Source organism: Malus domestica, chromosome 10, assembly GCF_042453785.1.
Source record: "Malus domestica chromosome 10, GDT2T_hap1".
Taxonomy (NCBI): domain Eukaryota; kingdom Viridiplantae; phylum Streptophyta; class Magnoliopsida; order Rosales; family Rosaceae; genus Malus; species Malus domestica.
Window position 1 is genome coordinate 7,116,405 of NC_091670.1, and position 14,366 is coordinate 7,130,770.

The window sequence follows — 14,366 nt, forward strand, 5'->3', positions numbered from 1 at the left end:
CCAGGAGTTATATTTATTCGATGATCTTTCTAGCAGCACACCGCGTTTACAAGACGATTTATGATACGTTTACTATTTTGATTTCCCCGATGCGTTTCCGTGATGTGACTTTTGAGATATTTGGCATGCTAGGATTTTTATTAAATCCATCACTGATTATGCTAGTAGGTTTCATTATATAAACTGTGGGGGTTAGTATCTTGATAACTGTTTTATTATTATTATATATATACGAACTTGGTCCACTCACCTTTGTTTTGTGCCCCTATTCAGGACTTAGAATCAAGGCACCTAATCCCGGCGTGAAGGCACTTCCGCAGCAGCATCTTCGGATCTTCTCGATGTAGGACTCACTTCTTTATTCATTCAATTTTATCTAAATTCTTTTTAGTGATTAGGTTTAGTTGTATGTTCTGAACATGTTCCTAAATTGTTAGTTCATTGTATTTCAAATTTCTAACCCTTATTTATTTCTTATTCTTAGCTTTTGTATCAATTAGTGGCTTTCGTCACCCTCGGGTGTCGGCCAGCACGTGTCTATCCTGGTATTCGGGGAATATCAAGGTCGGGGCGTGTCATTACCACCTCAGGTTTGAGGTCTATTGCAACCTCATACAACATCTTCAAAACATTTCATTTTCATACCTCACGTACTATTTTATTTCAATATAATACATCCGTTACATTTTCTATCAATTGATTCGTTAAGAGCTGACGTGATTGCCAAATTTGTGCCACATGGTAAAAAAAAAAATTATTATGCATTAAAAATATTATAATATAAAAAATAAAAAATCTGGCATAGAAATCGTCTTCCCCACCCAACCACCTCGCAGCCGAGCAAGCTATGGAAAGGTGTTTTTGCGATGGCCGAAATCATGACCATGCTCGTCACCTACGACGTTCTCCAAGTCCCTAATTCCCTCGCATTCAATTCATCGAATCGATCTATGTTTTCGCGGCGGAAATGTTGAATATTTTGCTTAGTTTCTTGCATGAGAAGATCATGAGAATGTCTTACGGCGACGACAAGGCGTTTTTCAAGTACTCACTTTTCCTCATCTTCTACAACCGCATCACGATGTCGACGGTGTGGAATGGGGTGGAATGGATAAGGATAAGGGGCTTGGATTTGGACAGGGTGGAATGGAGGGTCTGGATTTGGAGGTTTAGGGTTTGGGCGATGACGGTGAGAAAGGCGATGATGGTGTTGTTTTGGTGGTCGGAGTGGGCCTTGGTTGCGGCTAGTAGGTGGAGGAGGAGTGATGAGGAGAAGGTTGGACATGGTGGCGGTGAAGAGCATTAGAGGTGTAGGGTTTGGGCTCGATGAAGGTGATGGGGGTCGGAAGGGGAGGGAGAAGATGGGTTTTCTGGGGTTTTAAAAAAAAAAATAATAGGGTAAATATTATTATATTTTAAATGCATAAAAAATTATTTTTTTTACCACATGACATAAATTTGGCAGCCACATCAGCATAAATGTGGATTCCATATTTACCACATCATCACTTAACGGTTTACTTACAGATTTTTTAACAGATATATGAAATTGAAATAAAATAATAAGTAAATGTGTGAAATTGAAATGTTTTAAAGAAATTGTAAAAAATTAAAATTGATCTCAACCTGAGAACGATTCTTCTCCCTTCCATTTATGTTTATTAGACTTGTCTCGTACGCTTCTCGACTTTCTCCTCTGTCTGTTTTCTATATCATTCAAATTTCTCGCAAAAATTTTCAGCCATTTTTCTCGTTTGCGAGTTTTGAGTGACTTGGCTTCATGACTCGGCGGTTCGCGTCCGACTTGGAGTCTCCGAGCAAGCGATTCGAGGCGTTCGAGTTCAGCGCCGACGACCAGGTGGTGGAGACGCAATCCGCCAAGATGATGGCCAAATTCCGAAACCTCATGAAGAAGGTGCCCAGTAACGCCAAAAACGCCAAGAAAAAGTGCCTCGGTTCCCCACTCACCAAGTACACGTTCCTCCAGTACTGTAAGTTTTCACCATTCGCTTTTCCTAATTTGCCTTTTGAACTGTGGTTTCTGACTAAATTCTGGGAACGAGAAATTGGAATTTTGGGGATTTCGGAAATGCATCGTTCTAGCTCTCCAAAATTGCGCCAATTAATTAACTTCAAATGATCGAATTTAAATTCTGCTTCAAAATGTTGGAACTGAACCGATTGACGTCGACGGTGGAGGTAGTAGTAGTAGTAGGGTCATCACTGCCTGAACCCTTTTACTGATTTTTAAGTTTTCTGAGTTTTTTTCTTTTACTTTCTGTGTAGTTGCAAAAGAAGCAAAGAGTCCACAAAAGAAAATTAGCACAGTATTATTATTAGACGATGATTCTGGTACTAGTGCGGATCGTCAATGTGGATCGTCTGATTCGTTTCATGCGGGTACATTAGCAGAGGATGGCACTGCAAGACGGATGTCTGGGTCGGATGCTTGTGCTCTTTCTAGTTCTTCAAATCATCAAGTAAATATTCATGCTTTTTCCAATTGCTTCAAGTGTCTAACTCCTAACTTGTCCTACTTGGGCGAATTGTTTTCAGTGGGGTTTGAAAACCTTAAAGCAACTGTATTTGGCCCTGAAGTTTTAAATATGATCATACTTGGTTTCTTTCCATTTTGCTAGACTCGTTATTTTACTCATTTTAAGGGGATGCCGAAAGTTCACTTTAAGCATATTGTTGATAACAACTTGATTTATATTGTTGCAGAGTAAGCAAGTTTTTATAATTTCAGATGACAATGACAGATTTGAGAAATGCTCCTCATCAACTTTGGCCGTTAGTCCATCAGAGAATGAAGGTGACTTTTTAATTCTGTGAAGTACATATCATATAGTTATGGTGCCTCTTTATTCTCAGTATTTTGTGAATGCCATTTATCTTACCCAATATTTTTTGCATGATTTTAGCTCCATTAGAAGAACAAGTATCAAAGCCAAGTTCTGGTGGATATGCAAGGGTAAGCTTGCCTCCCTTCCCCTTGTTATATTCCCTTTCTTCCTTTTAAATGGTAATTTGAATCTTGTTATGGTAAGTGTAAGAAACATAGCGAACAGGAGGAGCAAGAAGACAAACATAATATAGAGTGTAGAAGTATGAAAAAATGAAATGTTTAATGAAAACTACCCCCAATGTTTTTTTTTTATCTCCAGAAAGTAGGATATCCTTTCATAATTCTATTCTCAATGTTTGAGCTTGGTGGATCACCAAGTTTATGATAACCATTGCGTCATCAGGACTCGAATTGAAAGGTTTGTTAGAGTTATTCCTATGAGGCTGGTTAAGATTTTGCATCTGAATTGGAGAACATAAAGAAATACGAACGAAATAACTTTGAAATTAACCTAACTCATTTTTATGTCAGCTGGATAAGTATCCAAAACACTTCACCTCTCCTGTCTTGGGAACTTCTTTGAATCAACCTCTTAATCAATGGCTTGATGCTTGGATTTTAGGTTTTAATTGTAAGAAGTTCATGAAAGAGTGGTGTACATGCAGAGGAGGATGCTTTAAAGGGGACATGTATGTATGACTAGTAAACTATGAGCTACATGCATAACAGTGTGCTGGAAAGATATGTCATTTTGTGTCTTCCTGACAAACTTAGGTAAAATATAAGTCTACTCGGGGGTTTTTCTGGATCGTTCCTCTAGCCTGTTTAACCTTGGCTTCATACCCTTTGCAATTGCGGTGGAGATCCCTAACCATAAGAGTTTGGTCTTTGGATGCCCCGAAGAAGGCTATTATTCTTTCTTTGCAAGTGTTCCCTAAACCAGCTGGTCTTGAAAGATGTGTGAAGTTTGGTCTTTGGATGCCCCGAAGAAGGCTATTATTCTTTATTTTTTTTCAAGAACCAAATGTGTCTAAACAATAGAAAAGTTTCCTTTGGGTTTTAGCCTCATTAATCATTATGCTATCGATATTAACTACGCATTTTCACATCTAGCTGCATTATGATCAAGCGTCCTGTTTTTTTTTTTTTTTCATCCTTTCTAAATGCTTTTGAAGCATGGCTAAGACTAGATGTAACTAGGGTTGAGATGATTAGTGTTGGGGCATTCAGGTAATTTTGGAATTTTTTGAGATTGGAGTATTTCTTGATATAACACGTAGCTGCATAGTCATTCTAAGGGATGCTTTCAACCTAAGGCTCTTGATCCTCAAAGCCTTTTTTAATAGATAACCTGTTTTCTGCTTTGTGAAATGGTTTGATGCTAAATATTTTGAATTATTGTTATTAGCTTAGTTGGATGATCTCTGGTTTATAGAAGATATGTATAGCACAAGAAGTACTACCTTTGATCTAACATCATTAGACCCATGACAACCTTAATTGTTGACTTCTTAGTTACAAAGCTTACTAGCATGAATTTGGTATTGTGATGTTTATTTGGGCTACAAGATTTAGTTTTTGGGAATTGTCCCTTCCAATAGAGATCTGTGTATTGGAGGGGAATTATATTTGAGATTGTTTAGCCATATCTGCTTCTACACCACCCTTAAATAGGCAATTGGTAGAATAAATAAATGAAAGTGAAGCTGTGACTATATTACAGTGTCCAAGGCCCATCATTATTGCCAACGGTGCCTTTAAACAAAAAAGGTGATGATCAGATGGATGTTGAAATGTGATTGATCTGTGATAGGGGGAGCATTATCAAGTTAAAAATTGCCTCTCTACACACCAAATAAAAAAAAATTAAAATATCAAGTAATTTGCAATGAAGATTTATTGGTGTAAAGGAAACAAGAACATTCTATGGATAGCTGTTGTTTCTTTCTTTTGCATTAGTGGAGTTACATGATAGTATATTCACAAAATGTTTGTGCATGTGGATAAAATACATTGCTTAGACATATCAGTTTTTTTTTAGTTTACACTATTTAGTAACTTTTTGTAGTAAATTGTTATTTTGATAGATTTTAGATACTTTATGTGGGACATAGAATCTCAGTTAATTTTTTTATGCCGTTGTCTTTAGGTAGATGGTTTAACTGTAAATGGGAAATTGAGCCAAAGGGAATGTTTATCTTCAAGTGGTAAATTGGTGATATTATTGAGATTTGAGTCAGAATGGTGTGGCAGGGTTAGCTGCAATTGCTTTTATGTTCCCTTTTATTTATAAAGGAAGACTTATGTGCAATTAAATTTGGTGTAGGTTGAAGAAGCTACACTCAACCTTCATCTTGAATCAAGGGATTCTAGAGGAGCTGGAAATGCAAATAAGGATTCAGGTTTGTGCATATTTAGATAAATGGTATTGGATCTTTGTGATATTGGATTGTATGGTGTATTTTTTCCCCTTAAAGTCCTTTATAAATGTGTAGCGTTGCATATTTACTTGAAAGATTCTACCTATTTGATTGAGCAAATAATGAATTTTGTCTACAAATCAATGTGGTTTACACTTGAATATCGAGTGACTTAAACAAGCACGATTATTTTTAAAAAGGCCTTCTTCCTAACACTTATTTTTTACTTTATAAAACTTAATATCTAGCTTCTTTATTATTGTTTAAAAAGCCTTCTTCTAAACACTTATTTTTTACTTTATAAAACTTAATATCTAGCTTCTTTCTTCCTCAATTTACACTGGAACATTAGATTTTATACTAAAGAATTGGTTTCAGCCTATTGGTATTGAGAATAGAAGATCAAATTTGATATTATATATATTTGGTTTTATTTTATCTCCATTTTAGCCCGTCTTGCTTTGCCTCTCTGCTGTCTTGGATAGGAAGACATTAGATAATGGTTTGTTTTGATGATTTACATTTTAATAAAAAATTTGTTTCTCTTCAAATAAAATCTAAACCTTTTGAAGACAAGTGAGTACTACTTTTGAAAATTAGCTAAACTATTTAAATGTTCTTTGTGTAACATTTGACTTTGTTGTCAATGCAGGCATTGAGCAGTTGAGCTGTTCTGTTTATGAACCTCATGTGGACAAAGAGGAAGATACTAAATCATTGGATGAGAGGTATGGACATGTTGGAGTTTTTATTTTGATGTTCACGGTTCACCAGATAGTCAACTATTAAAAAGAATTTGAAAGCTCACCACCTTGAATCTTGAGGAAGCAATCCACTTTCACCAAACCTAAGCTTGGCTAGAATACTAGACCTCCAAGGTTTGTTCTTGCATGGCACCAAACAATAGCAGAGTCACTTATCTGACCACAAATACCAATACCAGAGAACCAAATATTAGCATGGTAATCTTACCTAATTTAGCTAAGGGACATGATAATACACTCCAAGCATCAGGTGTCTAAGAGCAGCACATTTGTAAGTTGTAACTGTTTCTCATCTGCATAAGGCAAAGCAATAAACTATACATTCTTAAAATTTAGATTAGTCATCTCAATTTTTTTTCTCGAGTTGTTTTTCATTATATTGTGTTAATTTATGTCATTGTAATTTGTAAACTATAGTTTTTTTTTTTTTTTAATCTTTTATTATTTCTTTAGAGGTCGCACTTGGTGCGATGGCAAGTGCCTTTGCCCATGAGCGGTAGGTCTCGGGTTCGAGACTTGGGAGCAGCCTCTCCATAAATGGGGGTAAGGCTAGCCGACATTCACCTCTCCCAGACCCTGCGTAAAGCGGGAGCCTTGTGCACTGGGTACAACCTTTTTTTTTATTTATTATTTCTTTGCAATTTGATACTACCTTTGTTGAGTGTATCACCCATTATATTTAAAACTACTTGTTTTGGTGTTAAAATTTTGGCAATCTTCTTACATGTACGTTTATTGGCTTTGATATTATCATATCTCATCCTTTTTTACTTCCATTATGATCCGTGTTGGTTGTTTATTGTAGTGCCAATAAGCCTTTTGAAGTGAGTTATCCAGAAGGAGATCCTGATGCAGTTTCTATAAGTAAGAGAGATCTTGAGCTTCTACAGCCGGAGAAATTCATTAATGACACTGTAGTTGACTTTTATATTCAGTAAGTTTGACCTGGCCACTTTCAAGTTTCTCTATTGGAAGCATTAGAACTTCCTTTTTTTGCATAACAATGAAGGCATTATAACTTTCGGAGAAATTCATTAAATGTGTAGGGAGGCTTCTTGTATTTTTTTTTATCTTTTATTTCTGGATTTGACCATGAGCGATAGGTCTCGGGTTCGAGACTTGGGAGCAGCCTCTCCATAAATGGAGGTAAGGCTAGCCGACATTCACCTCTCCCAGACCCTGCGTAAAGCGGGAGCCTTGTGCACTGGGTACGACCTTTTATTTCTGGATTTGAGCTTTTAAATAGTGCAGAATTTCAAATTTGTTTGGGTTTGGGCTGCCTTCGTGTTCCATATAATTTACCATATTGTGTAGATCATCAGATTGTCAGGCACACATGATGCTTTTTCCTTACCCAATCCTTATTGATCTGATGCTAATTGATATTTACAACTTGAATGTCTATGTTCACTTTGAATTAAACATCAGCTTCTTTTCTTTTTTTTTTTTTTTTTTTCTTTTTTTTTTTGAGGAACTCATATAACCATATTAATGTGTAAGTAAGACTTTCAGGACAGGTACTGCATAGAGGAATCTATTTCGTTGATGAAACAAGCCATTCCCCTTTCTGAGATCATAGTATTCTTATGATAGTTTACCACCTTTACCTTTAATTATCAAACTTGGGAACTACAAAGTGTAAAGATCTACTTGCAGTTCAGTTCTAGCTCCTATACCCTTTCTTTTTATCCGATTGTACTTCCTACTTCCCAGATTAAAAAATAGTCGATATTGAGTAATTTTGATTTTTTATTTTCTCACAGATATTTAAAAAGTAAAATTCAACCTGAGGAAAAGCATAGGTTCCACTTCTTCAATAGTTTTTTCTTTCGGAAACTTGCTGATCTAGACAAAGACCAATCAAGTGCTTGTGAAGGCAAGGCAGCATTTCAGGGTGTTCATAAATGGACTAGGAAAGTGAATGTGTTTGAAAAGGATTATATCTTCATTCCTGTAAACTACAGGTGAGAAAATGCCGTGCATTATTTTTGTTGCTGCTTGTGGCATTGGAGAATTAGACCACCGTTTTAATATGAATTATTACTATATCTTGTGCAGTCTCCATTGGAGTTTGATTGTCATTTGTCATCCTGGTGAAGTGGTTAATATCAAAGGCAAGATCTTTTAGGACTGTGATTAATTTCCCTTATGTACTATGGTTTTATTGTTTCAGTTTGTTTTGTCTAATTATCTTGCAGATGAGAAAATTGAAAGCTTATCAAAGGTTCCATGCATCTTGCATATGGATTCAATTAAAGGAAGTCATAGAGGCCTCGAGAAACTTGTTCAAAGGTAGCTTCTTATGGCTCAGCTTCACTAGTCTCCTTCTGGTTGCCGGCCATAAGAATTCATTGTTCTGGATTTCAATTTTCAACAAAAGCTATTATGAATTTTTTATTCATGCTTCTACTTGAGTCTATTTTGGATTCTATCAGTCTTCTGATTTTGTTTACATTTGGTTGATGCGGAAGCTAGAATTCCCATTCTAAAAAATTAATGGGCCCACTTGTGCAAATTTTTTCTATCAAACAAAAATAACGATTTCATTAACTAATAGTTGAGGTGTTAGATGTAAAAGAATATATTGCTTATATTGGAATTTGCTCTCTTATCAAATTAATGATTTGCTATAATATTGAAAATTTGAAACTATGTCCTTCAGTTTGAGACTACTGATCACAAGGATTTCCCTGATAATTTACATTGTCATGAGATGACAGATACCTATGTGAAGAGTGGAAAGAGAGGCATGGTGACACATCAGAAGATGATTATTCAAAATTCTTACATTTGAGATTTGTAGCTCTGAAGGTAATGCCTTGTGCTTTTAGTGACATCCATATCATTAACTAAAGAAACAATATCTCTTTCCACTTTATATATCTAACTTTTTCTTAGTAATAATCATGGAAATTTTTTAAATATTGGGGAGGAGTTGGATTTTCTGGGGGTGATTGGCAGCTTCCATGTCAAAACATTTTAGACTCTTCAGTTTGATTTGTCTTGATGGGAGGGGAATATGATTTATTGTTGTGTTTATGGAGTTAGTTTTTAGTTCTCTTCTCCAAGGTGTACTTTTTGTCATTCTTTCCTTGTGCTCCTTAATAAATGTTTGTCTAACAAGGGGAATTAAGTTACCATTTGTGACGTTTGCTTTTCTTTCATATTATTCAGTTACCACAACAGGAAAATTCATATGACTGTGGCCTCTTTTTGCTTCATTATGTGGAATGTTTTCTGGAGGAAGCTCCTGTCAACTTTAGCCCTTTGGAAATCACAAAGTCCTCCAAATTTGTAAGTCATCCTATCTCCTTTCACCAGAGCCTAAGCAAAAAATTGTATATGTTCTGTTTTCCAGGCCCTTATGAATGATGCAACTTTTCTTAGTCCTATGATCCTATCTCCTATCAGCATAAAAAAGTTCGTTTAGTTGTCAAATTTTCCCTTGTAGCTTCTGTTGCTCTCTCGTGTTTTTTGGTTGACTTGTTCTACTATTATTTATTGATTACACTCAAATTCAATCCATAGTAATCCTTAAGTTGTCAAGCTTATGTTGCCTCTACATGTTGTCAAAGTCATGTGCACCATCCATAATATATACTATTGGCCACATTTTGTATGAAGCTTTGGGTTTGAATGGATAAGCAACTATTTTCAAGAAATGATGAAACAAGAAATGAAAATTTTGTTGCCAACTTGGTTGTAGAAGATGGATTACTCAAGAAGAAAACTTCTCCCTTCTAATCCTTTAATTCCTATTCTAACCTCCTTGAAGTGAAAATCATTCTCTTTGACCTTAAATTTAGAGGGTTTATCCATTCTTGTCCAATCCTCTATACCAAACGAGGCCAAATAAGTTGGCAGATATCCAATATACATCATGCCTCATGGTAAGTTCTTCACCCAAGAGTTCTTCACCCTAGCGGCTTTTGACGATATGTATAAGCGACTAGATACCAAAGAAGGAGAGTTTGTTATCTATAAACTAGCTAGAGCAAGGGAAAAGAAGACAAGGGACCTAAACCATGTGAGGTGCATCAAGGATGAAAATGGAAAGGTTCTTGCTACAGAGAACGCGGTCAAAGACAGATGGAGAGGTTATTTTGATAATCTTTTCAATGAAGGACATGAAAGGAGTACTTCTTTGGGGGAGTTGAGTAACTCAGAAGAGTGTAGAAACTACTCCTTTTACCTGTCTAATTAGGAAGGAAGAAGTTGTAGCTTTGAAAAAGATGAAGCATAGAAAAACAGTGGGCCCAAATGATATACCGATCGAAGTGTAGAAAGTCTTAGAAGAGATGGGTATACATGGCTCACAGACCTTTTCAATAGGATTTTGAAAACAAAAAAGATGCCAAATGAATGGCGAAAGAGCACTTTGGTGCCTATCTACAAGAATAAAGGCAACATACAAAATTGCATAAACTATAGGGGTATTAAGTTAATGAGTCATACAATGAAGCTCTGGGAGAGTAATTGAGCATAGACTGAGGCAAGAGACACGGCTCTCGAACAACCAATTTGGGTTCATGCCAAGGATATCGAGATATGAAAAAGGATTTGCACATGGTCTTTATAAACTTGGAAAAAGCATTTAATAGGGTCCTAAGAGACATTCTTTGGAGGATTTTAGAGAAAAAAAGGAGTACGAGTAGCATATATCCACGCTATAAAGGATATGTATGATGGAGCAAGGACTGCCGTAAGAACTCATGAAGGACAAACCGAAAGCTGTCCCATAACTGTAGGGTTACATCAAGGCTCATCTTTAAGTCCTTACCTTTTTGCATTGGTAATGGATGAGTTAACAGGACATATACAAGATGATATTCCTTATTGTATGCTTTTCGTAGACAATATAGTGTTGATAGATGAAACTTAGGAAGGAGTGCGAAGCTTAACTTTTGGAGAGAAGTGTTGGAATCTAAAGGTCTTCGCCTAAGTCGGTCAAAGACGGAGTATATGGAGTGCAAGTTCAATGCAAACGGAGGCTCAAATGAGTTAGGGGTGAAGATTGAAGACCAGGAAGTACCAAAGAGCAACCGCTTTCGCTACCTAGGATTTATCTTGCAAAGGAACGGAGTTTGGGATGGAGACCTCAACCATAGAATACAAGCTAGATGAATGAAGTGGAAGAGTGCATCTGGCGTGTTGTGTGACCGTCGTATGCCACTGAAGCTCAAGCGAAAATTTTATAGGACGACAATAAGGTCGGCAATGCTTTATGGCACGGAATGTTGGGCAATGAAGCATCAACACGTACATAAAATGAGTGTAGCGAAGATGAGAATGCTTCATTGGATGTGTGGGCACATGAGAAAGGATAAGATTAAAAATGAGGATATCTGAGGTAAAAGTAGGAGTAGCTGAAATTGAAGGAAAGATGATAGAAAATCGGTTACAGTGGTACATGTGAAACGAAGGCCTACTGACTCTCCGGTTAGAATATGCAATTACGGGATAGAGGTTCAGGGCCAAAGGGGTAGAGGAAGACCTAGGAAGACTTTGGAAAAGATTCTAAGAAAAGACCTAGAGTACTTAGATCTAACGGAAGAAGTGACACAAAACCGAGCGCAATGGCGTTCTAGGATTCATATAGTGGGAAAAGGCTTTGTTGTTGTTTGTTGTTGTTGTAGGATCATCTAACCGCTATTATACCAGCTTGAAAACCCATCTTGTATTGCACCCCAAATGAGAACAGAAGATGAACAATTTTATTATCGATAAAATTATGGATTGTGGGCCTAAGGTTACTTGTTTCCTACTATTTCCTTGTATATAGGATATGGAGGCAGGGAATTCATTGTTCTTCTACCCTCTGCCAAAGTTAATAAAAATCTACTGTTTCTTCACTTGTGGAAGAAACTAACATAAATTTTTATTCTATTTTTCATTTGAGAGGATTTACTGATGCATTTGACCATGTATTTTTTTTATCTTTAACTGGTGTATGACTTTGTAACTATGGGAAATTAATTTGATATGCTACAACAATGTTATAATTTTTCAGCTCACAAAAAATTGGTTCCGTCCTGAGGAAGCTTCTGCCAAACGATCTCATATTAAGAAGTTAATTTGTGAAATCCTTGAAGATCATTCTCGGGAAGCACTAAATGCTGATTGTACTGATAAGCATCCTTCCTCTCAAGGGATGGACGAAACAGACAAGCTAGAAACTGGCATGAAGTTTCCTGAAGATCTGTCCAGCTTAACAAAAAAAGTTCATGGTAATTCCTCCAGTTCCAATGCTAGTGGAATTGAAATTTCGTTGTTAGGAGATTCTCCTCCTGTACAGGTACGGTGCTTTAGAAATTCATGATTGGTTTTTAGGGGGTGTAACCAAGAACTTCTGTCGGGTTAATTTCTGATGTAAATTATCTGCAGGTTGCTTCTCGGGTTATGAGTTTAATGTCGCCAATAGAGGTAATCCTTTTTTATTTATTTATGATCCAGAAGTTCCTTTGGCTTTTGGGTGTTATTATTTGCTAGTTGCTAATAATAGGTACCATGTTTTTGGAACTTGACTGAAAATTTAGTGCTGGATGACATTAGGAATTTGCTCCACCATGATTATATTGTATCAGTTTGACCACATTACATGCCATTTATATGTATCTGATCGTTCAGTGTACCCATGTGTGCTTTGTATTTATTATGATTCCAAAGATACTTGACATGCAACTGATTATAAACTAAATGAAAGTACAAAGAAAATGATTTTGCTATTTTCATAGAAGATTATTTTACATAGAAACAACGATGGTGCATTGCAAAAAAACCGTCCAAAGAAGATTATTTTACATAGAAACCGTACAAAGAAGATTATTTTCCATAACAAGTATTTTGAAGACAAACTCTGCTAGTCTCCAAAATTTTCCCAGAAACTGTTGGAGCATCTGCCCTTTGGCCATTAATAACATCAATGTTTTTTAGATTTTACTAGATGCTTTGTACGTTGCATAAAGTTCGCAAGGTGTCTGATCCTTGCTCCCAAGAGAAGAAAAAATAGTTGTACCTGCTTGTATTCCTTGACAACTCATCAGGCATGTTTAGTTATGATATCCGGGAATGCTGTCTAAAGTTGCAATGCCTGTTCAAAGCTTATATTGCCTTAACAATATTGTTCATATGGATTGCCATAAAAAGAGTAACGTTAGACACGTGTGCCATGCATTCTAGTGAAATTTGCTTCCAGATTATGTCGTGTGTAGTGTGCACTATTATTAATTTTGTAGTTGAATAACAATATCAACCGACATTATGCTCTGAGAATGGTTGAAAATATTTCCAAACAACTAAAGATGTCCACTTTATCTTGCTTGATACAGGAAGTTGACGATAGTGATGATCAGATTGCTGATTCAGGGGTCAACGTGGAAGATCGTCAGCAAGGGACTGGATTAGCTTCGAAATCACTCCCAAAATCCTGTTTTGAGAAGAGATTTAGAGTTGCTAGGCATATCGGAGGAAATGTTGATGCATCTAGTAGCGGATTACAGAACTTATCTGCAGTGGGGATAGATGAAAACCGTTCGATAATGGAAAATGAGGCTTTGAACTATCCAAGGAAAACAGATGCACCTGAATCTTCAAGTGAAAATTACAAAGATTATGTTGTGCTGGATTCTCAAGACGAAGACGACGTCCAAGGCGACTACAAAGATTGCGTTGTGCTGGATTCTCAAGACGAAGATTCTCAAGACGAAGACGACATGCAAGGCGACTACAAAGATTGTGTTGTGCTGGATTCTCAAGATGAAGATGAAACGCAAGACGACAATGAGGTTAAATATTTTTCTTCCTCACTAGAAAACGAACTTTCATTTCATCAAGATCCTGACTCAACCCAAAACATCGATCGCGAAGGGATTCAAACGCGAGTGAGTCGTGAGGATCCAGAGTCGGGATCAGTCGACCAGCAGCCTCGAAAAAGGCGACGGATCGCTCGTGCAGGACGTAGAAGACGGCTTACGCCCCTTTTAAGGCGGTTGCATTTGTTCTGGCCGTTTTGGTAATACAGCACTAGACATTAGTGATCTTTTACTGTATTAAGAATAATTGCTTAGTAAAAAGCAGTGGAAAGGGTAACGAGTGTTCGGAAGTAAAAAAACCTAACACAATGGTTCCGTCGTGTATGCCTCCAAAATCATACGGTGGACGAAGAAGTGATCTTCGTTCAACCTACTCCCTTGAAATTTCGCCAACGAAGACAACAAATCTCATCACCTACAAGTGGTCATTTACCATAGTGGTAGAAAGGTGTTGAGCCCTTACAAGACGGCGTGAGTTCAAACTCTAGTCTCTAACGGTGGCTAATTTAAAATTTAATCTTAC

General features: G+C 36.7%; 1 protein-coding gene across 2 annotated transcripts; it reads left to right on the top strand.

Annotated features, from left to right (window-relative positions):
• The first annotated feature begins 1,588 nt into the window (after nucleotides 1-1,588).
• Nucleotides 1,589-14,152, top strand: LOC139188782 (probable ubiquitin-like-specific protease 2A). Of its 2 annotated transcripts, XM_070806583.1 has the most exons (16): nucleotides 1,647-1,991; nucleotides 2,287-2,480; nucleotides 2,725-2,815; nucleotides 2,925-2,974; nucleotides 4,998-5,102; nucleotides 5,175-5,250; nucleotides 5,921-5,996; nucleotides 6,838-6,966; nucleotides 7,796-7,996; nucleotides 8,091-8,146; nucleotides 8,231-8,324; nucleotides 8,753-8,843; nucleotides 9,207-9,326; nucleotides 12,043-12,327; nucleotides 12,417-12,455; nucleotides 13,361-14,152. In XM_070806583.1, exons 1-16 carry the CDS (start codon nucleotides 1,781-1,783, stop codon nucleotides 14,045-14,047), a joined length of 2,505 nt encoding a protein of 834 aa, XP_070662684.1. In that variant the 5' UTR covers nucleotides 1,647-1,780; the 3' UTR covers nucleotides 14,048-14,152. The 2 variants fall into 2 exon arrangements, with proteins under 2 accessions (XP_070662685.1, XP_070662684.1); XM_070806584.1 differs by lacking the exon at nucleotides 4,998-5,102 and having other exon boundaries at nucleotides 1,589-1,991.
• Nucleotides 14,153-14,366: the final 214 nt, after the last annotated feature.